The sequence below is a fragment of the Lithobates pipiens genome, unplaced genomic scaffold (assembly GCF_037356315.1).
Source record: "Lithobates pipiens isolate NorthernLeopardFrog02 unplaced genomic scaffold, aLitPip1_a1.2 Scaffold_1, whole genome shotgun sequence".
Classification (NCBI taxonomy): domain Eukaryota; kingdom Metazoa; phylum Chordata; class Amphibia; order Anura; family Ranidae; genus Lithobates; species Lithobates pipiens.
Window position 1 is genome coordinate 128,489,938 of NW_027507685.1, and position 26,203 is coordinate 128,516,140.

The 26,203-nt window shown below is 43.9% G+C and overlaps 1 protein-coding gene across 1 annotated transcript; it reads left to right on the forward strand.

Annotated features, from left to right (window-relative positions):
- The first annotated feature begins 16,556 nt into the window (after window positions 1-16,556).
- On the forward strand, window positions 16,557-18,971 carry LOC143988378 (uncharacterized). The gene is made up of 3 exons (XM_077487907.1): window positions 16,557-17,178; window positions 17,843-18,002; window positions 18,113-18,971. The coding sequence occupies exons 1-3, from the start codon at window positions 16,935-16,937 to the stop codon at window positions 18,759-18,761; spliced, it is 1,053 nt and encodes a 350-aa protein (XP_077344033.1). The 5' UTR covers window positions 16,557-16,934; the 3' UTR covers window positions 18,762-18,971.
- Window positions 18,972-26,203: the final 7,232 nt, after the last annotated feature.

Here is a 26,203-nt window from a genome sequence, read left to right on the forward strand (position 1 = left end):
ACAGACTTAGTCCAGTTAATTCTTATGCCTGAGAGTCCCCCAATATCATCAAAGATTCTTAAGGCCTCTAGCAGTGAGGGACCGGCGTCATTTAGGTATAACAGTGCGTCGTCGGCATACAGGGACAGCTGCTCCTCCAGTATACCCACCCGCAAGTCCTGGACACCCGGTGCAATCCTGATCAAAATTGCCAGGGGCTCCAGTGCTAGGGCGAACAGGCTGGGGGAGAGCGGGCATCCCTGCCTCGTGCCACGAAACAAGTCAAGCGTATCCGATATCCAGTTATTCGTACGGACTCAGGCTCTGGGTGCGTGGTATAGTAAGTGAATGCCATGAATAAACTTAGGGCCAAACCCAAATCTATGTAATACCTCCCACAAGTAGGTCCATTCAAAATGCCTTCTCAGCATCAAGGGAGGCAATGACTCTGGTACCTGGGTTGATATGTGGGGCAGTGAGGATCAGGAAGAGACGTCTGATATTTATGTCTGTTCCCTTGCCTGGCATAAACCCAGTTTGGTCTATTCCAATTAGGTCCTCAATGACCTGGGACAGCCGGATGGCCAAGACCTTAGCAAAGTTCTTGGCGTCCACATTAACTAAGCATATGGGTCTGTAGGAACCGCCATCCAGTGGATCCTTGCCAGGCTTGGGAACCAACACAATTATTGCCTCATTCATCGAATCGGGAAGGGTCTCGAGTGTTGCAAACTTAGTAAGGAGTGAGGACAATTTAGGGGCCAGAAGTTCGTTAAAATTCGAGTAGAACTCATCTGCCCCAGGGGCCTTTCCCCCTTTGAGCTGTCTCATGGCAACCTGTATTTCCTCCAGGGTAATATCCACTTCCAGGCCCTCTCTACTCTCCTCAGACAGAACCGGGATAGACAGTGAATCAAGAAAGGAGGAGAGGGCAGAGTCTGTGATATTTGTTCGGTAGGAATAAACTTCTTTGAAATATTCTCTAAAAAGACTGTTGATATTACTTGGCGCAGAGAGTAGCTGGCCACAGCTGTCTCTTATGGAGCCTATAGGAGTAGAGGGTATACTCCCTTTAGCCAGCCATGCCAAAAGTTTCCCATTTTTCCCCCCATGCTCAAAGACTCATTGTGCCGAGTATAGGAGAGCCTTGTCTGTCTGAGCTACTCTAGCAGTGGATAAACTGCGTAGTGCCTGTTGCCATGTCCTGTACCTCTCACCTCCTGGGGCGGAGACAAATTCAGCCTCTAATGTGGCAGCCTTTGCCTCAAGCTCCTCCAAGGACTGGGCAGATTCTTGTTTTAGGCGAGCGATGCTAGTCATAAATTCCCCCCTAGCCCAGGCCTTAAAAGAGTCCCAGAGGATAGGTGGGGTAGTGGAGTCAGAGTTTTCAGTCCAGAAGTTACAAATAGAGGCTGTTAGATATTCCTGCAATCTCATCATTTGCCCAGAATATGGACAAACGCCATAAACGGGTTCCAGGGGGAGTAGTCAGAGTGAGCATTAAACATAAGGGCACGTGATCGGATATGCCCCTGGGAAGCACAGTCATGTCATGTACATATTGTAGATAGGCTAGAAACATACACCAGATCAATTCTAGACAGGGTTTTGTATGAGGAGCAATGTCAAGTGTATTCCTTCAGCATCGGGTGCATGTGTCTCCAAACGTCAGTGAGGGCAAAAGTGTCAGCCCACTGCCTGAGATCCGGAGTGTCATGAGCAGACGAGTGCAGCCTGTCCATTTCCACCGAGGGGACCATATTGAAATCCCCCAGGAGGAAAACAAGGGCAGTATCAAACTGTACAACAACTTGCATGATTTCATGGAGGATCTGGCCCGAGGCCAGTGGCGGGATATAAATCCCCACCAAAACCACATCTTTATCATAAATATTAGCATGAACTATGATAAATCTTCCCTCCTTGTCGGTTCTGACCTCCAGAAGCTGAAATGGCAGAGTCTTGCGCACTAGGATGTTAACCCCGCGAGCATATGTGGAGTAAGTGGAGTGATAATTTAGTCCCACCAAAGCTTTTTTAAGGCAGACATTTTTGTTTCCCAACAGATGTGTCTCCTGTAGGGTTATATTTCTGTAGAAAGCGGAACACCAGGGAGTGCTTCATCGCTGAGTTGAGGCCCTGTACATTCCATGAAATTACACTGAACTCATCATAAATCAGAGACGGGATAATTGTAAGGGTGATCTGCTCGCAAGGGTAGCTATCCGGCCCTGTCAGCACACACAGCATCGCACATAGCTCCACGTCAACAACCTTTAAGTACAGACAACATAAAGCACCTATGGAGAAAAATTTAGTTAACAAATAAACAAACAACCCCTTATCCCCCCCACCCCAACCAAGGAATGCTTAGGTTCCCAAACATCAAACACCCAATGTCAGGGAGCGTGAGCCAGTGGATTTAGTCTGTCCACATATTGGCTCCATCGCCAGAAGGAAGCAGGAGAAAAAGCAAGGAGAAGGATTTTTCAGGCTCTTTCCATCACTACCACATGAAAATAAAAAGGGGGAGGGGGCGTGGCTTGGCGCCGTGAGAAGATGGACGCTTGATTCTGAGCTCCCGGTCCACGAGGTCCAGCGATCTATAGCCTGGCAGGTATCTTACGCTACAGAATGGGAAGCACAAAGCCGAAGGCGCCGCCGCTCCGTTCCGGATCTCCGCGGGCTGCTGACAACCCGCCTACCCAGCACATTCCCGACATCTTTCGCTCCAGATCCCGAGGTGCGTCTCAGGAAGTGCAGGCCGCAGCACATGAGGCCTCCTCACAAGGCAGAGTGATGCCTCGCTCTAGGAGCCGCAGCCCCCAACACCCCCCCTCTGCCTCTGAGGCACAGCAAACCCTTTGCCTTGCTGATCTCCGGGCTGTTGCCGCTGACATAAAATCAGCTATGTCAGCGGCCATTTCAGAGTTACGGGAGGACTTCCATAGCATGGCCATCAGAATGGAGGAGGTGGAGGAGACACAGGCCCGCCAGGACGCGGCCCTGTGTCATGTGCAGCAACTGACGGAATCTCATGCCGTACATCTGCGCGTCATGAACCGTCATTTAGAGGACCTCGACAACCGAGGGAGGAGACGGAACCTGAGAGTGAGAGGACTCTCGGAAGCTATAGACGCCTCACAATTAGTACGGGAAATTACCGCCATTTTTAACGGCCTACTGGATCGTCCCCCTGACACAATAATACAGATGGAAAGGATCCACAGAGCTTTACGCCCAAGAGGCAGAGAAACTGACCCCCCTAGAGATGTCATCTGCTGTCTCTCTGACTTCATCATCAAGAAAGAAATTATGCGTAAAGCCAGATCTACTGAAAGACTTATACACCTAGGCTCAGAAATCAGGATCTTCCAAGATTTATCTGCTATCACGCTGCAAAGACGGAGGGAGCTGAAGCCCCTGCTAGAGGTCTTGCGAGCCAGAGTGATCCCTTACAGATGGAAATTCCCCTTTTGCCTGTCGGCCACTGTCAACGGTCATATATTCCACCTCAAAGTCCCTGAAGACATGGAACATTTCTGCAGTTCTCTTCATATTCCTCTGGTAGAGGTACCAGACTGGTACAGTGACTTCCGCATTTCCCCGTTGCACAGAGAGGATTCAATGGACGGAGTTGCTGAAGCAGGAAATTTCAGTATGAGTCGTCGCAGGAGACAACACCACCTTGCCTCTCCGGCGAGACCAGCGAGTATGCCGAGGAATTCGAGCCCTACCGCATCGCCAGTCCACAGACGGCAAAGAAGAGCCTAAAAGAGAAACAGTCTGCATCTTCAAACCACTTCTTGTTTAGTTCCAGATAAGTACTGCACCTAAACCATTGACGCTTGATCTGTCGCTTCCTTTGCATTACTCTGCTTGCTTTTCTGACAATCACCTGAATGGTTATCTCTCTCCTCACTCATACTTACTGGAGAAATCCCGATGGATGATGGAGCTACTTTCCATAACTTTTCCTGGTTTATATTGTCGTGACTTTATATAGCCCCTAAGCCATATGGAACCCTGGCAGTTTTACTACTTAACTGTTCCCTGAGAGATATTTACTGTGTAATTCCTGATTAGATTTTCACAATCTGACCTCCATGACTAATCAGTCGTTCGGTTTCTCCGACAATGCTTTCACTAGGTTTATCTCGTTCCTCTATCTCCCGAAATTAATGTAAGGCAATGCTTATCTGAACTTCAGTTCACGTTTAGAAGTTTTTATGTTATGCAGCACTATTTACAGGTCTCGGGAGAGGTCATGGTTCATTCTGACGATGGATACTATGACTCTCTATGAGAGACAACTCTGATAAGCTCGGATGTCGACCATAATGTGAATGCTGGCACTCTTATACGTCTTTTTACCAGTGAGTTGGATACTGTCTGACTCTATTATGTGTATTTTTTAGTTCCTAGTATGTTCTTTGTTCTTTTAAAAAGGTCGCTTGTGTTCCGCCTGCCTCTATTACCCTAGTACTCGTCATATTACTGTACTGAACATATCCTAGTATATGTCCGCTCTCCTTGACCATCTGTATTGAGCTCAGGAGAACACAACCGACCATTTTCCTTATTGAGATTAGGGAAAATTCTCTGCTACCCAAGGATTGGTCCACTGGCTCATATTTAATGCTACGTGAGCTTTATTCCAATGATTCTTTCACACTAATACAGCATTACCTGAGGTTGTAACAGTATTTCTGTCATGTTTGTTTTGTTGCTCTCTTGAAGACTTAACTCCTCAATATGGTAACAATACAGTTTTATTACTACCTTCTGTTGAGATGTTTTCGCTTTTATTGGGTAGGGTTCTATACTTTATGAGTTTGATTTCAGTATGTCCTCCCCTCACTTGTCCATCCTCTTCGTATTCATATCCACATTCCCAGACAAGACTTCCTTTGCAAATAATATCTCTCTCCCTCCCTTCCCATTCCACACTTACGTTAGAATATAACCTACCATGACCATCTGCTCCTTTGACCTTATGGGACCTCAGACTCGTCACTTATAAATAACTCTCTCTTCTCCGACTGCCAATCACTCCCACACTCGGAGATCTCGTTGGAGATTCTCTCGACATTTTACTGGATCACACATTCGGTACTACCCAATAGTAGTTGCCGACTCCAGTGAATACCCCCTTTCCCTCCAGGAATATTCTTTACATTTCTGACCGGATACTCGAGGGATAAAACCACACTTTTCTCTCATCCTCCCTTTCCGTTCGCCTCTCCCGCCCCCTCCAGGCCTCTTTCCACTCCCCCCTGTTACTCCCCTCCTCTGTTCCCCTTACCTCAACATCCAGAACTGCACTGCTTACATTGCTCAATCTGCAACTGACACGCGCCATTCACATCTAATTGCCTAACTCTCCTGAGACTATAGCTAGTTACTCAAAATGTCATCCTCCAAAACTGTACCTGTACCTACCACCTTAAAACTAATTTCTTTGAACGCAAAAGGACTGAATATCCCAGAAAAAAGATCTAAAATTTTGAACAGCCTAAAGGGGTCTCGTGCAGATGTGATTTTTCTGCAGGAGACTCACTTCAAATCACAGGCCGTACCAAAACTCTCAAATTACTTCTACCCGACCTGTTATCATGCGACCTCACCCGACTCTAAGACCAAAGGGGTGTCTATATTATTTTCTAAACATGTCCCTATACAAATTACGGACTCATTGATCGACCCACAAGGGAGATTCCTTTTTCTGAAGGGCACCTGGCAGAATAAACCCATAACATTTGCCAATATATACAGCCCTAACTCAGGTCAAGTTACCTTTTTCCGAGAAACCACTGCCCTACTTACCACGTTTCAATCTGGAATGGTTTTAATGGGCGGAGATTTTAATGTCCCATTGGAACCTCTCCTTGACACTTCTACGGGAACTTCCCACCTACCATACAGAGCCCTCCGACAGATAAGATTGTCTCTGCAATCCCTCATGCTCCATGACACATGGCGTACCCTGAACCCCGCTGGGAAAGACTTTACCTTTTTTTCAACCCCCCATAACCATTACTCCAGGCTCGATTATATCTTCCTTACTCAAGCTGACCTCCCCTTTCTATCTTCATCCACAATTGAACCCATGACCCTGTCTGATCATCACCCAGTTTCTATCACACTAACGCTACCAAAAACACAGGAACGCACACAAGTATGGTCAATGGATTCTCAAATCTTAACGAACTCATTGTATGCGAATGAAGTTCACCAATGCCTTACTGAATATTTCACACACAACGACACTCCTGACACGTCTCACATGACGCAATGGGCTGCCCACAAGTGTGTTGTGAGAGGCAAACTTATCTCCATTTCCGCAAAGATTGCGAGAGACAAAAAAGCTTTACTTTCCAATCTCTATACCAAACTCAAAAAACTGGAATCTGTCCATAAACGCACCTTAGCCTCTCACACCCTTTTAGAATTGCAGGAGATTCGATCATCCATCCAGACAGAATTAAACAAAAGAGTGAAAAAAAGGTTTCTTCTAACCAAAAGACAATTTTATGAATTTGGCAATAAGAGTGGTCGGCTATTAGCTAGAGCCTTGCAATCTCACAAATCCAGATCGAACGTGCATTGCTTACACTCCCCATCAGGATAAAAAAATCACTGCTCATAAAGAAATAGCGACAGAATTAAAAAATTTCTACTCTAAATTATATAATTTACACAGTGACACTGAGTCGCTTAAGTCCCGCGCGAAACGCTCTCAATTAATTCACCAATTTTTGGAACAATTTTGCCCCAAATTACACAATGCAGACCTGTCAGACAGTCTAGAGGGGCCTATCACCCAACAAGAATGGGATTTAGTTCTTAAGCAAATTAAAGTAGGCAAATGTCCAGGACCGGACGGGCTCCCAATGGCTTACTATAAGACATTCTCGGACATTCTGAAAGCCCCCTTCGTGAAAGCGTTCAACTCTTTGAATACCCATGACCACATCTCTCCTGAAATGCTTGAAGCTCACATTGTGGTAATACCTAAAGGAGATAAAGACCCTACACAAACGGCCAATTACAGACCAATCTCTCTACTTAACGTGGACATAAAAATTTTCTCTAAAATCCTGGCGAATAGGTTATTAACTATTATCCCCAATATTATCTCACTAGATCAAGTTGGCTTTGTTCCGGGCAGGGAAGCCCGGGACAACACAATAAAAGCCATTAATATTCATCATCTCATTAACACTACCAAACAAAAAAGTTTCTTCCTGTCCCTTGACGCGGAGAAGGCGTTCGACAGGGTGGCTTGGGACTATATGCTGGCTGTCTTAAGACACATTGGCTTGGGGCCTCAGTTGCTCAACTTTATTCAGTCCTTATATCGCAATCCGTCGGCAAAGATTAGAGTCAACCGCACCCTGTCGAGCGCCTTCTCCATCCGGAACGGAACCCGACAAGGCTGCCCTCTATCCCCTATTTTATTTATACTGACCCTAGAACCTCTGCTGAACAGTATTAAACAAAATCCTGACATCACAGGTGTACTTACAGGAACTAAAATTAGCAAACTAGCCGCGTACGCGGATGATATATTACTATTCCTCTCTGACCCGCATACTTCGCTCCCGGTCCTCTTAAAAACATTTCGCCACTTTACACTACTCTCTAACTTCAAAATTAACTTTGACAAATCGTATGCACTTAATATCTCCCTTGATTTAGATTCGGTAGCCCAATGCAAAGCGAACTTTCCCTTCCATTGGAATGATAATGAAATTACATATTTAGGTATCAGAATTCCAAGTGATTTATCTAAACTATATCAAATCAATTACCCGACCATCCTCAAAAAACTTAAGGAGGATCTCAAACATTGGAACAAACTCCCTGTATCCTGGTTTGGCAGAGCTGCCATTATAAAAATGAATATCCTACCTCGCATTCTATATGTGCTTCAAGCCATCCCGATTCGTCTCCCCTCAGTCTTCTTTAAGGAATATAAGTCTATATGCGTCAATTTTTTGTGGGAATCGCACAGACCTAGAGTTAAATATGCTCAACTCATCCTCCCTAAACAATTAGGGGGGATTGGTTTGCCTGACCTATTTAACTATTACCTAGCCACGCACCTGACCAGAATTGTGGATTGGAACATACATGCTCGCTGTAAAGATTGGGTATACTTAGAGGCCTCCTTCACCAAATCCCCTATAAGTTCCCTCCCATGGCTGAAGCATATCCATCACAAGACTGCAACAATTTCACATCCACTTATTGAACCGACGCTACACTGTTTTCGCACTGCATGCTCGAAATATTCAATCTCTTCTGTACCTGGACCACTCACGCCCCTGAAATTGAACCCAGACTTCCCCCGGAATGCATGAAAACTTTCTTCGAGAACACTGGTCAGATGATCGAATCTTTTTGCACCACTTTTACTCTAATCAAAAGGCATTGACAGCTGCTCAATTAGCAATGTTACATGGTAAACCCCCCATTTCAAGCTGGTCTTTCCAACAAATCACACATTTTTTAAAATCCACTGCCAAAATCAAAAATTGCTCCAGACAATTGACGCCTTTCGAATCTCTATGCTCTTCCCCCAACCCCCAATCCCATTTAATATCCCAAACCCACTCTCTTCTCTTCCATGATCAAAATCCAAAAACTCTTAAAGTCTGTGTTACTTGGGAAAAGGAGTTAGGGGTTAGTTTGACGCAGGAGAATTGGGAAAATATATTTCTCCACATTCACAAGGGTTCTCTTAATGTCTTTACCCAGGAAAACGGATATAAACTTTTTACGCGATGGTACAGAACCCCAGTCCTTTTACATAAATGGAATCCTAGTTCTCTTGATACATGTTGGCGATGTCAACTGACCCAGGGCACCTTACTTCATATCTGGTGGGATTGCCCCCGCATTCAACCCTTCTGGAAGAAGGTTCACAAATTAATACACGACATCTCATCATATGACTTACCTTTCACCCCTGCACAATTTTTGTTGCACCACACTAACATAGGTAATACTTCTTACCGAAAGTCCCTTCTTATTCACTTAATAAATGCTGCGAAGCATTGTATTCCCAGACATTGGAAATCCCAGGATTGCCCGTCCATCAAAGAATGGACACTGAGAGTCCAGGCGATAGCAGAGATGGAAGAACTGATCAATATATCCAAGGATACCCCGCACAAATTCACGCAGAATTGGGCCTGCTGGAAAGAATTTGAGTCTACACAGGCCTACAAAGACATTCTCTTAAACCCTGACTGATCCTTGAAGACATCCCCCCTTAATAGATAATTGATAGGTGATGGAAACACATTGCCGTTTACTAACGTGTTCTTACATGCAGAATGTATTTACTGTAACCAAATGCGGCACACTTGCTTAAAGTATGCTCAACAATAGTCCTCTCCTGATGTTGTTTTAGTCTAATACCTCCTTTGCTCATACTGTATACTTGTGTTATTGTTGTTCTAAGAGAGTTCCGATGTACTAATCAAATGATATTTAATGGTGCATATATGGATCCCCTCACTGTCCCCCCCCCCAGCCTTCCTCGGACCCCGTACCCCCCCCCCACCCCCTTCCCCCTTTCCATTTCACTCCTATGTCTTACCTGTTTCAATTCCCTCTCCTCCCTCTCCCCTCACCCGCTCTAGACATTAGGGTACTTCATAAAATAGCCTGACACTCCATGGTTCGTACTTATGACCAACGGGCTGTATTTGCACAGTTAGAGCAGACCATACAAGGATGGCGTATAAGCTTGCCCAGACCTTCATTATTCATGGCCAGTTGGATTTTCATTGGTTCTAATGACCTCATGACAAAACTGGCTTGACTACTCACCCCTTACCCTTCTTCTCAGTAGGACTTCGTAAGACAGTTTTTATGCTTTACGCAACCCTGTTAGGAAATTGTCCCCCCACAAGGGTCAAGCATTTCTTTTTCCTAAATGATGATATTTACTGTTTCCGTAATTGTTCGAGTCTACATGATCTAAACACTGATTGTTCAGCTTAAGGTCAATGATGCATGGTTATATACTAGAATTGTACCGTTGGTTTTTCTGCAATGTTGGCAATATACTTGTCCCTGTATGTATACTACCCTGTTTATTACAATAAAAAATTTTGGAAAAAAAAAAAAAAAAGGGGGAAAAAGAAAAACCCAGATTTAACAAAGTTTCTTCAATCCTTGGTGCCGTTAAATGTAGAGCAACATAGTCTCTTGTCCAGCAGCACAAGAGACTCTACAGGAGCTGGAGGCACCCACCCCATTGGGAAGTGGTCTGGAATCTCCAGCAGGGCTCAGTTTGTGGGTGAGTATCAGGCACATCAGTTTAAAGGCCACATTCGAGGGACAGTAGAGAAAATAGCATGTGCTCCACTAGAGTCCGCTGTTGAATAGACAATAGTACCATTGGAATCACAATATATGGAGCACTATAATGCTGTGAAACTGTGATCTTGGAACAGTACATAACAGGAGCGTCAAGTAGGTAATTCCCTTCCCATGGAGTCCAGTAGATTGCTGGTAGTATTAGGTAAGACATACTAGATACCAATTCGCAGGATGGCAGGCTTACAGTCAAACATCACCTGGTATTACCAGGGGCACAGTACTTGAACTTATAAAGTCAGATCAACAGAGCACAACAGGTGCAGAAAAAGACTCCCTTGCAAGTGGGATGCATCCATCCTGCATCATGTAACATAGGTGAGCATCAAAGACAGGATTTTAGTTTTCAATGATTTGGAGGAAGCAACTCCAGCCATGCGGATGCGTCTCGGGGGGAGGTGAAAAATGTGATTGTCTCCCCATCCAGGACCTCTAGCCGAGCAGGAAATAAAATGCTGTAACGGATGCCTTTGAGTCGCATGGCTGCTTTAATTTGTCAAAAGAGCGTCTCAACCTTTGGGTTTCAACTGAATAATCAGGAAAAATTAGGAGTGTTTTGTTTTGGTACAGCAATTTGCCCTTCACTCTGGCTGCCCTGAGCACTTCATCCCTATCTCTAAAGTTCAAAAACTTGAGGATGAAGGTGCGCGGTGGCACGCCTGGGGATCCCGGTTTGGGTGGGATACAATGGTCCCTCTCCACTGCATAAAAGGGTGAGAACTGGGCGGACGGTAGTAAGGTGCGGAGCAGCTCCTCCACAAACTATCGGGCGCTGACCCTCAACCCCCTCCGCCATGCCAACGATGTGGAGGTTGTTCCTCCTGTTGCGATTTTCAGCGTCCTCGGATTTGTACTCGAGGGCTCTAATTTTAGTATGCAGGGCACGGAGGTCTGCTCCTTGGGCCTCCACTGTGCCAAGTGAAAAAAATATATCTAATAGGTAGTAAAAGTGAAGGTGCTACTTAAAATAAAATGTAAGAATGTGTAAACTGAAATTAAACCTATAAATGAAATATCAAGAGGCAAAACTAGTAGCGCTAGTGCAATAAATCACAAAAATAATGTGATAAATAAGCATGAAACACCCAGTGACAAGTGACAAAATGCAAAATATCAAAACAATCCTAAACTGATAGCATGATCCAAACAACAAACTTTGCAAGTTCTTGAATCTTCCACCACACCGCGTGCTTCTGACGCCTCTCCCTCTGAAGAGCACACTCACCGACTTACAATGCCTCCCACTCTCGTGTTCGGCTTCAGCGCAATTAAACCCACACCTGGGGTTAAAAACAACCATCCACTTGATCCACGTATTACTTAACAAGGTGACTGAAATGTAAACAAAACAATGCGGGCAATAGAAAATTCCAAATAAAAACAGCTAGCCCCGCTCCAAAGCACCCACCCCCCATTGTTGAGGGCATGTGGCCTGGTATGGTTCCGGCGGGGGGGGGGGGGGGGCGCTCACTTGCCCCCTCCCTTTCCTGGAAAACGTAAAAAATATACAGCGCTGTCTCTTAAAATAGCCAGCACAGCAAAAGAACAATTTCAAACAATGAAAATAGATAACTAAATGTGCAGCGCTAATATGCAATTTCAGGGTGAACTCAAATAAATAGTGATTATGAGATAATCAATATATATGAAAAAACTTAGATAATAAAAAAAAAATATATGTGATAGAACCCCTGAAGGGTCAAAAGATCAACAATACAATACAAATAGTACAAAAAAGTGAACGTGATATCCACAGAAAAGAGGTTCACACACGCGAATGAGTCAAAGTCCATAGATGGATTGTCATGGCATCATTGTGACTTCAAAGAGAGAATACCGTATATACTTGAGTATAGGCCGACCCGAATATAAGCCGAGGCCCCCAATTTACCCCCAAAAAAACTGGCAAACTTATTGACTCGTGTATAAGCCGAGGGTAAGACATGCCTGTCCATCCCTGTGTGTGTGTCCGTCCATCCCTGTGTGTCCGTCCATCCCTGTGTGTCCGTCCATCCATCCCTGTGTGTGTGTGTGTCCATCCATCCATCCATCCCTGTGTGTGTGTGTCTCCATCCATCCATCCCTGTGTGTGTGTGTCTCCATCCATCCATCCATCCATCCCTGTGTGTGTGTGTATCCATGTGTGTGTGTGTGTGTGTGTGTGTGTGTGTGTGTGTGTGTGTGTGTGTGTGTGTGTGTCCAGCCTACCTGTGTCCCGAGCCTTTGTCCCGAGCCTCCGTCCCGTGCCTTGCCTCCTTGCCTCCGTCCCGTGCCGTGCCTCGCCGCCGTGCCTTGCCTCCGTCCCGTCCCGTGCCTTGCCTTGCCTTGCCTCCGTCCCGTGCCCTCTTCGTCGGCGCCTCGGCGGCCATTGTAAAATTCAAAAGCTGCGCCGCCGCCTTCGCCTGTGATAGGCGGAACACTGAATTTCCCAGCAGCCTGTGTTCCGCCTATCACGTACATCGTATCATCCTCGTCCGTAGTACGAGGATGATACGATGTCCGTGATAGGCGGAACACAGGCTGCTGGGAAATTCAGTGTTCCGCCTATCACAGGCGAAGGCGGAGCCGGAGGCGCGGCTTTTGAATGATAGAATGGCCGCTGTCTGTCTGCTCGACACGCTGATCGAGCGGGCAGACAGCGATGACTCGAGTATAAGCCGAGGGGGGCACTTTCAGCCTCAAAAAAGAGGCTGAAAATCTCGGCTTATACTCGAGTATATACGGTATATAGAAAGGTTGCAAGTAGATAGTCCACCACCAATTGGTTGAAGGCTTACCGGAGAATTTGGACTCAGACAGGCATACGCCCTATGAGTCAACAGAGCTTGTCATGAGACACACCAAGAAATGTAGGTATCCATATAGACAACCTCTGGCTGGGAGTCAGATATTCCTATGGTCTTTTCAATAGCTCTCCAGATAATTAACCCACAGAATGGTTAAACGAGGAGCAGGATGCATATACTCCACCGTGTGTTATGGTTAAGAAGGAAAAAATTGCGGGCCACATAGTGTAATTCCATTAAGAAAAAGGAGAATTTTATTAAATAAAAGCAACAATCACATTTGTGAAGATAAAAAGCGTTTTAGTAAAATTGACGCAATGGCTTCAGCAGAGCCCGTCCCAACACATTTGTTCCAATGAGACATCTGGCCTGCCGGGCTGCATGCTTGGATAAGGGTCTGGTATGGATTCTGCTGGGACCCCATGCCGTTTTTTTTTTATGGGGTTCTCTTGAGATTCCAGACCCGGCATTGTTTTGTTTGCATTTCAGCCGTCAGTGGGGTTGATGAGTCATCGGTTTTTAAGGATGCAGCGGCCGGCTTCCTGGCCCCGTTGCTTAACAACCAGCTATTCTTCTCACAAAATTTGAATTGGTCGATCATTTTTCGACCAACCCGAATTCCAATCATTCTGAAAATGTGTAATTCAATAGAAAATTAATAAACAAAACAAAAATTTACTAACCAAAATATAACAATACGGAAACAAGATGTAATGATTAATGAATATTAAACCACAGTAAACAAATTCCGAAGCGACACTAAACAAATTCCAAAATGAAAGGAGACTAGTAACATAACGAATAAATCCAAAATGAAACTAAACACATTTTTCCGTATTGCACATGTCTAATTATAAGGTTTGTCAATGGTTAGGAAGAGGTGTATTTTGGAGATGTTACGGAGGTTGAGGCGGCAAGATGTGGACAGTGATTGGATGTGAGGTCTAAAGGAGAGCTCAGAGTCAAGCATTACACCTAACACCCTGGCATGTGGGGATGGGTTGATGGTTGTGCCATTGATCTTGACAGAGAAGCCAGGGGAAGGGGCACATGGGGGAGGAAATATTAGTTTGGTTTTAAATGTCAGTTTCCATAGTTTTCTGCATTTTGCTTATACTTTATGAATAAGCCCCATAATACTTACACTTGCTGTGCCAGGAAAGGTGATTGTCACCTTTATGTTGATGTCTTTATGTTTTTTTCCGGTTTTGTCCTTTTTTTTATCAGTGCATTTTGTCAGTTGAACTTCACAGAAAACCACTATAACATCATTGTGTTTTACAAGCCTTAGTGAGGAAGATATGAACTTGGCAGTAATAGGTGTGAAAAAGAAATTTCCCCTGTAATGAAATATGCTGTTTTAGGTGTGAAAACATTTATTTTCCCCCCTTGTTTCTCAATACCTAATTAATCACCACCTTTCACTGCTGTGACTGCAATATGTTTCCTGTGGCTGTTGGCCTACAATCATTTTGAACTACTCCTTCATGTATTGTAGACCTACACGGTTCCATGTATTGGAATTTCGGTACCTTGCTTTACATTGTGGTTACAACAACTGTGCTGCTAAAAAATTACTACTTCTAAGCTTTCATTCCAAAGATGAATGTATGGTATAATGTACTCCACACTGTAAGTGATAAGTGACCATACAAATATGCAAAAAGCTGCGAATGTCTTTTTATAAAGGTCAAGGTGAACTCTATATTTATAAAGCTAAACTCTGACCATATTATAAAGATTTCCTTCCCTCTCTATTGCTCTTTTTTTGCAAAGTGATGCCCTAGCACAAAGTAAGGCTGGCCATACATAATAAAAAAAAATTTGAACAATTTTCCTATAGATTTACCAAAACCATATAATATGTGGCCAAACCTAAACTCTTTCAATTTGTATTCAATCAGGCAAGCCCTTGCACTACATAGTTGAAGGTAAATCTAAAGGAAATTGAATAAGAGAATTGTATAATGTATGGCTAGCTTTATAATACTCACCATACTACACAGTCCTGCAACAGCCAGGGGTCTGGTTTTCTGCTGTCCAGAGCTGGAATGTGAGCAAATACTCCTATAAATGTCCATTTCCCATTGTGACAGACCTAACCAGGTTAGGGGCTTCTCGAGAGAACTAGGAGCAAGCCTCTTACCCACTGACCCACAGGGAGAGGGCAGATAATTTTCTAATGATGGACAGCCACTTAATGGACACTGAGAATATGGTTTGGATAACTTCAAGCGGTTCCCCACCCTAAAGTGGAAGTTCCGCTAATCTGATCCCTCCCCCCCTCCGGTGCCACAATCGGCACCTTTCAGGGGGGAGGGGGGTGCAGTTACCTGGATAATCCAGGTATCTGCACCCACTTCCGGGACAGACCGCCGCAGACTGGCGCAGATGCCCCCCCCCCCCGTTGTGTTCTGGGAAACACACAGTTCTCAGGACACAGCGGGGACCAGAAGAGATGCGCAGCGCGACTCGCACATGCGCAGTAGGGAACTGGGCAGTGAAGCCGCAACGTTTCACTTCCCAATTCCCTGACAGAGGATGGCGGCAGGGGCAGCAGAGAGACGAGCGATCGCTCGTCATCTGCCGCCGACATCGCTGGACCCTGGGACAGGTAAGTGTCAATTTATTAAAAGTCAGCAGCTGCAATATTAGTAGCTGCTGGCTTTTAATATTTTTTTTTTTTTAGGTGCAGAACCGCTTTCAGATGGGGCAGTAATATCCACAATATCTCCCATTAAATATATAAAGACTATTCCTGGTTTGTTTGATTCTGAACTATACATGTTAATTGAAAGAGCTGGCCACATTGGCCTCTGTTCAAAGTAGGAGCCAGATAGTCTACTACTGGGGTCTCTGCTATTGTCTGAATGTGTTCTGTATTTATACTTATGATGATATGTATTGTTCTGTGTGAGTTCGATGACAGCAAGTTTGACATGGAATGAGACTTCCGAGTCATCCAGGTGGCTAATTAACGTAATATTTATAAATAGATTAGCTGAGAGCTTGTCTTGTCACAGCACTGCTCTGCACATTCCTTCCTTCCTCTGCCTATGTGGAGGGGGGTGGGCCTTTCCTCCAATCAGCTGTCTTAGCTCAATGCCAAAAATCCACTCCCAGTGTTGAACAGGAAGAGAAAATCTCTACATGATGTGCACTTTCTAAAAAAATATATAAAGCTGAAGATAGCAGATATACATGTAAAACTGGGTATAAGAGCAGGTTTACATCCCCTTTTAGACCCCTTTCACACTGGGGCGCTTTAGCGTTAAAAAAACGCCTGTAAATCGCTTGAAAGAAGCCGCAACTGCAATCCCAATGTAAAAGCCCAAGTGCTTTCACACTGAGATCCCTTTCACACTGGGGCATATTTTAGGAGCTTTAGGCCCCTTTCACACTGAGGCGTTTTTAAGGCGTTTTAGCGCTAAAAATAGCGCCAAAATAACGCCTGAAATAATCCTGCCCCAGTATTCTCAATGTGGAAGCCTGAGGTGCTTTCACACTGAGGCGTTGTGCAGGCTGTGCGTTGTGAAAAATCCTGTAAACAGCTTTTTTGTAGCTTCTTTTGGGCGCTAAAAATAGCGCTGTAAAAACGCCTATCCCCATTGAAAATAATGAGTAGCGCTGTAAAAACGCGGTAATACCGCTTTAAAAACGCCCAGAAGCTATGGGAAGGTCAGATGACCACAGTAGAGTATAGGATGCTGGGATACCAGGAAATCCTGTTTGGAACAGGAGAGGAGATCAGTCAGACAAGTGACAAATTAAATCATGGCAGAGCAATCTTTTGAAATGCAGCCAACAGCTGCAGGATCAGCTGCAGAAGCTGAAAAGTCCTCAGAGACTGGAGATCCAGAGGAGTTCATTGACACCATGAGAAGGCACCCAGAACTCTGGGACAAAAAACACTGCTTCTATGCAAACCGCCTGAAGAAAAAGGCTGGATGGAATGATGTGGCTGAGCATCATATTGAAAATTGGACATCATTATCCAACAAAAGAAAAGCTGAGAAAAGTAAGTGGTTCAAATCCCAAACTATTCATATTCTGAATTGTGGTATTCATTACCATATTACCCCCTAAAGTCCAAACCACCCACCATAACCCTAATCCCACCCTCATAATCCCAAACTCCTAACCCTAATCCCACCCTCATAATCCCAAACTCCTAACCCTAATCCCACCCCTCCTAATCCCAAACCACCCACCATAACCCTAATCCCACCCCTCATAATCCCAAACCACCCACCATAACCCTAATCCCACCCTCATAATCCCAAACTCCTAACCCTAATCCCACCCCTCCTAATCCCAAACCACCCACCATAACCCAAATCCCACCCCTCCTAATCCCAAACCACCCACCATAACCCTAATCCCACCCCTCATAATCCCAAACCACCCACCATAACCCTAATCCCACCCTCATAATCCCAAACTCCTAACCCTAATCCCACCCCTCCTAATCCCAAACCACCCACCATAACCCTAATCCCACCCCTCATAATCCCAAACCACCCACCATAACCCTAATCCCACCCCTCATAATCCCAAACCACCCACCATAACCCTAATCCCACCCCTCATAATCCCAAACCACCCACCATAACCCTAATCCCACCCCTCAGAATCACAAACCACCTACCATAACCATAATGCTTACATTTTTTGCCTTTCAGTAAAAATAATAAAACAGCGTTGGAAAACGTTGCGAGATAATTACAAGCGTGAACTCGTAAAACAGCAGCAAATCAGGAGTGGATCCGGCGCGAGAAAGGGAAGAATTTACTGCCATTTTTACGAATTGGATTTTTTAAGACCAGTTATGCTGGAGAGACAGTAAGTATTACAATTATCCCTAATTTTCTAAATGATTGTTTTTTGCTAATAAAGGTATCTAAATAACTGCAATTTTCAAGTAACACTGTGTAATCATTTTTTTATTTAAGAACAGACAACAACTTCAGTAGCGAGAGTGGGGAAGAGGAGCTTATTCCCGAAACAAGCACTACCACAGAACCACAACCAGAAGAATATGTTGATGACAGGGAAACACCGGAGCCTCCTCCAAGAAGGTCAACAAAAGGCAAAACAAAGAAAAACCCTGACAATCAAGAATTCATTGATCTTGTTAAAAAGCTCATTGATTCACAAAAAACTGAGAATTCGGAAATTGCTGCCTTCACTAAAAGTTTAATACCTCAAATTGCAGAGGTCAAAAGGGAATTCCAATGCGATCTTCGAATTGATATTTTGAAAATCATAAAATCATACCAACTGAAAGGTAATCCTCCCATTCTACATCCCCAACCCTCCGAAAACCTCAACCAGCCACAAAATATCCGCTATGGGAATCAATGGGAAGAATCTGGTTATCGTCCATCTTCTTACAGCAATGCATGTGGCCCAAACATGTTCATGACTCCCCAGTTCACTCCACAATTCAATCCAGCACCATACAATATGCCCCAAACTTATTATCCCCCAATTCAAGCTGCTCCTCCTCCTCCGCCTCCCCCTCCTCCTACTTCTATGCCTCAGCCAAACACCACTAGAGAGGAAATACACACTCACACCTCATTCTATCAAGATCTGTAATGTTTTATCAGAACAGTTAAACCTTCCTGGAAATTTTTGTTGCACTGCACTGTTTCTTACGATGTTTGAAGCTAAAATGTCGAAAAAAATACCATATATGTTTTGTTTTCTAAAGAAGTTTTTTTACTTATGATAGTTTATTTTGGAAATATCGTTTTTTCTATTACAAATGATAATATATTTGTTTGATATTATTAAAGGAAAAGAAATGCCAGTTCATGCATATGTGCAAATTGACAAATAAATGTTAATTTTTTGGCCTAAATATAAAAATTTGTATTATGTTTATGATTGATAATATTAATACATGTGATTCTAAAATGACTTAGCATTATAAGTAGTTGTTCACATGGTGATATAATAGTATCCTGTCTCATCAAGGCAGGTGTCAGCAGGTCAAGAAGAAAGTCAAATCAATGTAAAAGAAGGGATATGTTGTTAAAAACTAGACATGTGCAGATTTTTTTATTTTTTTTTCGGAATTTCATTTTCATCAGAAAACTTAATTTATTTAGTTACTCCCGAAATAATTTTTTATTTATTGTGTTTTTCGTTCAAAAATTGCATTCGTCATAAAATCCACATGAATTACGGTCGAATCTGTCTTTGAAGGCTTATGGTGTCTGTCGAATGTATAAAGAATATTTGACGGAGCTAGTATATAGCATACTTTAGAACCCTATTAAAGTCTATGTGACTCCAACGTTCATAATCTAAAGTGCTAATTTTAAAGGCTAATTTGCAAGTTACTGTCCTAAAAAGTGTTTGGGGACCCGGGTCCTGCCCCAGGGGACATGTATCAATGCAAAAAAACTTAGAAAAACAGCCGTTTTTTCGGGAGCAGTTATTTTAATAATGATTAAAGTGAAACAATAAAAGTGGAATATTCCTTTAAATTTTGTAGGGGGGGTTGTCTATAGTATGCCTGTTAAGGGGCTAATGTTTCTGGTGCTTAGAACTGTCCCTGCACAAAGTGTCATTTATGCTGGAAAAAAAGTCCTCTAATATCACTCGCAGCTATTATGAATTGTCAGCTCCCGTAATACAGAGAACACTCATTGAAAGTCATTGTTAAAAAATCTTATAAATTTTTTGAAAAAAAGCGTGGGGGTCCCCCAAATTCAATTACCAGGCCCTTCACGTCTGGTATGGATATTAAGGGGAACCCTGCCTCAAATTTATGTAAAAATTTGACGTGGGGTTCCCCCTAAATATCCATAACCAGACCCTTCAGGTATGGTATGGATATTAAGGGGAACCCCGCGTCAAATTTAACTAAAAATTGACGTGGGGTTCCCCCTAAAAATCCATACCAGACCCTTTAACTGAGCACGCAACCTGGCAGGCCGCAGCAAAAGAGGGGGGAATGAGAGAGCGGCCCCCCTCCCTCCTGAACCGTACCAGGCCACATGCCCTCAACATTGGGAGGATGCTTTGGGGGTCTGTGACCCCTCAAAGCACCTTGTCCCCATGTTGATGAGGACAAGGGCCTCATCCCCACAACCCTGGCCGGTGGTTGTGGAGGTCTGTGGGCGGGGGGCTTATCAGAATCTGGAAGCCACCTTTAACAAGCGGACCCCCAGATCCCGGCCCCCCCCTGTTTGAAATGGTAAGGGGGTACAAAAGTACCCCTACCATTTCACAAAGAAAGTGTAAAAAATGGTTAAATCAAACAAACACACTTTTTAAAAATACCTTTATTAAAACTACAAAAAAATAAAAGATTCCAGTGGTGGAAATCCACTCTTGCTATCCAGCGACGGATGATCATCTCTCCAGCGATGTCTCATCTCATCCAGCGCAGCGCAGCATCCTTCTTCTGTCTCCGTGGAGGAGACACTGCAGGCATTCCGGCGGCTGACGTTCCTTATATACGGAGGGCGGGGCCACCCGTCGCCTGACCCCGCCCCCCTCTGACGCAAGGGGAAACCCGGGGTTCCCCGTGACGTATGGGTGCCCCCCCCTCTGATGTAACGGAAACCTGCCTGTGTTCAGAGATTTGGACATGGAGGAGTGGGATTACTCACAACCCTAACCCGAAAACCACTCCAAAAAGACATAATCCCAACCTTTGTCCCACGCACCATAGTCCCAAAAGACAGAATACGACTCAATTTTATTAATTTTTGGATTATTAATTAATGAAATTTCAACGACTCTCAAAAATTTGATCTATTGTATTTAATCTAAACATTATTAAATGCATACATCAAATGTGATAGCAGAATAGCAGAAGACTATATAAATCCAAATAAATATGTAATTGGACAAACATCCAAAAAATTAAATGACTCTTACAAATTTTTTTATGTATAATCGAACATGTCAATGACGAAGAAATCCAAAAAAAAGCTTAAATTTCATATTTGGAAAGGTTTAGATCATATCACCCTGCCAACTTACTGCACCTGCAGGACTCAAAAAATAATCTGCAAACTCGTCCCTTATAGTAAAACCCACTCTTGGGCCACGGACATGTGGAAAATCGGCTGGTTCCATGTTATGTGACAATGTATCCTCAAAATTAATGCCATCTCTCTCCCGTACTAAGTTGTGTAACACACATGCTGCCTTTATAACTTTACAAGCATTTTCTACTTTTAAATTAATTGGTTTCTGGAATATCTGCCATTTGTTGGCCAGTATTCCAAAGGCGCATTCGACTAGCCTTCTTGCTCGGCATAGACGGTAATTGAAAATTCTCTTCCGAGTATCTAGATTTCGCAAAGAGTATGGCTTCATAAGATGCTCATGGATGGCAAATGCATCATCAGCCACAAAAATATATGGCAAATCAGGACCCTCTGTCCCAGGCAATGGTTGGTTATCCGGCAAGTCCAGTTGATTGGAAGCAAGACGCTTTCAAAATTTTGTATTCAGGAAAACTGTGGAGTCTGCAGAGCTACCAAATGATCCAATATCTACAAATATAAATTTATAGTCGGAATCTACTACAGCCATCAAAACAACAGAAAAATACTTTTTGTAGTTATAGTATTGACTTCCACTATGGCAAGGTTTTATTAACCTAATATGTTTGCCATCAATTGCACCTAGACAGTTCGGGAAATTAGTCTTGATGAAGAACCGCTGTGCAATATCCTTCCATTTCTGTTTATTCGGAACGGGCATAAATAGATGTTTGAGATTCCATATTTCATCACACGTATGTTTGATAATTTCACTCAAAGTAGATATTCCTACTCGGAATTCATACTGTAGTGATGTGTACGTATTTCCAGTTGCCAAGTATCTGTAAAAAGAGAACAAATAATTTTAGCGTTCGAAATAAAAATGAGGATTAGATGGGAAACTATGCAAAATAAATAAAGTCATAACAAGAGAGATCAGGATCTACATCTGTCCGCTCTCAGTCATATGCTGCTCAAATTACCTCAGCGTTAGCAGTAATCGTTCACATGGTGTTATAGCATCTCTGCAATTGGTATCCTGTCTCATTAAGGCCGGTGTCAATAGGTCGAGCAGAAAGTCAAATCTATTGAAAGAAATACATTAGGGTTAGGGTTTTGAGTTGTAGAGTATGGAGAGTGGGATTAGGGTTAGGGTTTTGAGTTGGAGAGTATGGAGAGTGGGATTAGGGTTAGGGTTTTGAGTTGGAGAGTATGGAGAGTGGGATTAGGGTTAGGGTTTTGAGTTGGAGAGTATGGGGAGTGGGATTAGGGTTAGGGTTTTGAGTTGGAGAGTATGGGGAGTGGGATTAGGGTTAGGGTTTTGAGTTGGAGAGTATGGAGAGTGGGATTAGGGTTAGGGTTTTGAGTTGGAGAGTATGGGGAGTGGGATTAGGGTTAGGCTTTTGAGTTGGAGAGTATGGGGAGTGGGATTAGGGTTAGGTTTTGGAGTTGGAGAGTATGGAGAGTGGGATTAGGGTTAGGGTTTTGAGTTGGAGAGTATGGGGAGTGGGATTAGGGTTAGGGTTTTGAGTTGGAGAGTATGGAGAGTGGGATTAGGGTTAGGTTTTGGAGTTGGAGAGTATGGAGTGTGGGATTAGGGTTAGGGTTTTGAGTTGGAGAGTATGGGGAGTGGGATTAGGGTTAGGGTTTTGAGTTGGAGAGTATGGAGAGTGGGATTAGGGTTAGGGTTTTGAGTTGGAGAGTATGGAGAGTGGGATTAGGGTTAGGGTTTTGAGTTGGAGAGTATGGGGAGTGGGATTAGGGTTAGGGTTTTGAGTTGGAGAGTATGGGGAGTGGGATTAGGGTTAGGGTTTTGAGTTGGAGAGTATGGGGAGTGGGATTAGGGTTAGGGTTTTGAGTTGGAGAGTATGGAGAGTGGGATTAGGGTTAGGTTTTGGAGTTGGAGAGTATGGAGAGTGGGATTAGGGTTAGGGTTTTGAGTTGGAGAGTATGGGGAGTGGGATTAGGGTTAGGGTTTTGAGTTGGAGAGTATGGAGAGTGGGATTAGGGTTAGGGTTTTGAGTTGGAGAGTATGGAGAGTGGGATTAGGGTTAGGGTTTTGAGTTGGAGAGTATGGAGAGTGGGATTAGGGTTAGGGTTTTGAGTTGGAGAGTATGGAGAGTGGGATTAGGGTTAGGGTTTTGAGTTGGAGAGTATGGAGAGTGGGATTAGGGTTAGGGTTTTGAGTTGGAGAGTATGGGGAGTGGGATTAGGGTTAGGGTTTTGAGTTGGAGAGTATGGGGAGTGGGATTAGGGTTAGGGTTTTGAGTTGGAGAGTATGGAGAGTGGGATTAGGGTTAGGGTTTTGAGTTGGAGAGTATGGGGAGTGGGATTAGAGTTAGGGTTTTGAGTTGGAGAGTATGGGGAGTGGGATTAGGGTTAGGGTTTTGAGTTGGAGAGTATGGGGAGTGGGATTAGGGTTAGGTTTTGGAGTTGGAGAGTATGGAGAGTGGGATTAGGGTTAGGGTTTTGAGTTGGAGAGTATGGGGAGTGGGATTAGGGTTATGAGTTTGAGAGTAGGGGGAGTGGGATTAAGGTTATGAGTTTGAGAGTAGGGGGAGTGGGATTAAGGTTATGAGTTTGAGAGTAGGGGGAGTGGAATTAAGGTTATGAGTTTGAGAGTAGGGGGAGTGGGATTAAGGTTATGAGTTTGAGAGTAGGGGGAGTGGGATTAAGGTTATGAGTTTGAGAGTAGGGGGAGTGGAATTAAGGTTATGAGTTTGAGAGTAGGGGGAGTGGGATTAAGGTTATGAGTTTGAGAGTAGGGGGAGTGGGATTAAGGTTATGAGTTTGAGAGTAGGGGGAGTGGGATTAAGGTTATGAGTTTGAGAGTAGGGGGAGTGGGATTAAGGTTATGAGTTTGAGAGTAGGGGGAGTGGAATTAAGGTTATGAGTTTGAGAGTAGGGGGAGTGGGATTAAGGTTATGAGTTTGAGAGTAGGGGGAGTGGGATTAAGGTTATGAGTTTGAGAGTAGGGGGAGTGGAATTAAGGTTAGGAGTTTGAGAGTAGGGGGAGTGGGATTAAGGTTATGAGTTTGAGAGTATGGGGAGTGGGATTAAGGTTATGAGTTTGAGAGTAGGGGGAGTGGGATTAAGGTTATGAGTTTGAGAGTAGGGGGAGTGGGATTAAGGTTATGAGTTTGAGAGTAGGGGGAGTGGAATTAAGGTTAGGAGTTTGAGAGTAGGGGGAGTGGGAGGCTGAGTTTGGGAGTAGTAGTGGGTGTTGATGAAGGACATATTGCCACTTACGTTGTGATGCTCATCCGAGTATAATTTCGAAATTTCTCAGGGTGCACTCTCAGGTCCTGATAGAGCAACATGTATTGTCCTCTGTCTGCACGCATTTGATTGATGGGATGAACCCAATAACGACGCTGCGCTCTCTGTTGTTGATGTTTCCAAACATATAGCACTAATATCAACAGCAGCTCAAAATACTCCATCTTCTTGTAGGTCTGTTCCTTCCTTCATGGAATAACAGGAAGTGATCTAAGCGGGTGGGGTTGTTTGTTGATTCCAACGCTTCAAAAACGCTCCAAAAACGCTAGAAAAACGCATGGGCGTTAGCGCTATTTTTAGCGCTAACGCGGTAAAAACGCGGTAAAAACGTGGTAAAAACGCGGTAAAAACGATATGCGTTTTAAGAGCGTTTTCTAAACGCCTCAGTGTGAAAGGGGCCTAAGCATTAAAAAAAGTGCCTGTAAAGTGCCTGAAAGAAGCAACAACTGCAATCCCAATGTAAAAGGCTGAGTGCTTTTACACTGAGGCGCTGCGCTGGCAGGGCGTCAAAAAATGCTTCTTTGCAGTGCTTTTAGAGCAGTGAATACACCGCTCTTAAAGCGCCCCTTCCCATTGAAATCAATGAGAAGCGCCTGCAAAACACCTGAAAATTGCTTTTGGCAGCAGCGTTTTGTGGGTGCTTTTAACCCTTTATTTGGCCACTAGCAGGGGTTAAAAGCACCCCAATAGTGCTCAAAAAACGCTGGTAAAGCGCTGCTAGTTTAAGCGTCACTTTAGGAGCGTTTTTTCAGGCGCTGACATTGTGAAAGGGCTCTTAAAGCACTCGGGCTTTCACATTGGGAGTGCAGATGAGGCTTCTTTCAAGCGCTTCACAGGCGCTTTTTTTAACGCTAAAGCGCCTGAAAAACGCCCCAGTGTGAAAGGGGTCTTAGTAAGCCCACTGTTGAACATCCTGGTTGTATCATAACTCACCATGGAATCTTGGCTCCTGATAACCATCCATCCCATGGGGTAACTGGGATAAAGTGCAGCCAGACCCCCATCTTGGGGTTAGAGAAGCTGGTAAGCGCGTTGAGAGTAGGGTGTGAAGATTCTGCTATCCCCACTGAAATATTTTTCTTGATACACAAGTATAAATTAACTTTGCACAAGAGCACTTCTCTTCTTTTTTCCTGATGGAGTTTATTGGATTATGAGTGTTTTTTTTAACACATTCTTATTTACAGTTTTTGATATATATAAATGTTTTACTTGACTGATTATTTGTTACGTATGTATGCACCTTACACGTTTTTAGTAATATTAATTTTTAATGTTACTTGCGTTGTACTTTAACCCTTTGGCGCGGGCGCATCCTGGTTCTTTAAGGGGTTTTAGATGCCGGGAGCAGTTTAGGATCATGTGGCCACTGTGATTGTCTGTCACGTGATCAGAAAGCTCTTGATCACAAGCAGCAATCGGGAGCTTTCCATTAGCCATTGGTAACTGTGCCGGCAATATTGCAATCAAATATGCGGCCGCTCTGCACCAAGGCCCATCCGCTAAGAGGTTGCATATTTACGTGCTATCAGCGGCAAGAGATGAAAAGTTTGGTATAACGTTGGGTTTTTACAGCTGCTTTTGTTTCTCCTCAGTTTCTGATCTGCTGACACCCTATCACACCCTGATACAAAGTGTGGTTGATTTAGTAATACTAGAGAGTGCAAAATCTGATGCAGCTCTGAAAAAGAAACCAATCAGCTTTTAGGTTTTATTGTCAAAGCTTAATTGAACAAGCTGAAGTTAGAAGCT

Coding starts and splice junctions, on each gene's coding strand:
- LOC143988378 (XM_077487907.1), top strand. CDS start 16,935: ATGGCAGAGCAATCTTTTGAAATGCAGCCAACAGCTGCAGGATCAGCT. Junction 17,179..17,842: donor CAAAAGAAAAGCTGAGAAAA/GTAAGTGGTTCA, acceptor TTTGCCTTTCAG/TAAAAATAATAAAACAGCGT. Junction 18,003..18,112: donor CCAGTTATGCTGGAGAGACA/GTAAGTATTACA, acceptor TTTTTATTTAAG/AACAGACAACAACTTCAGTA.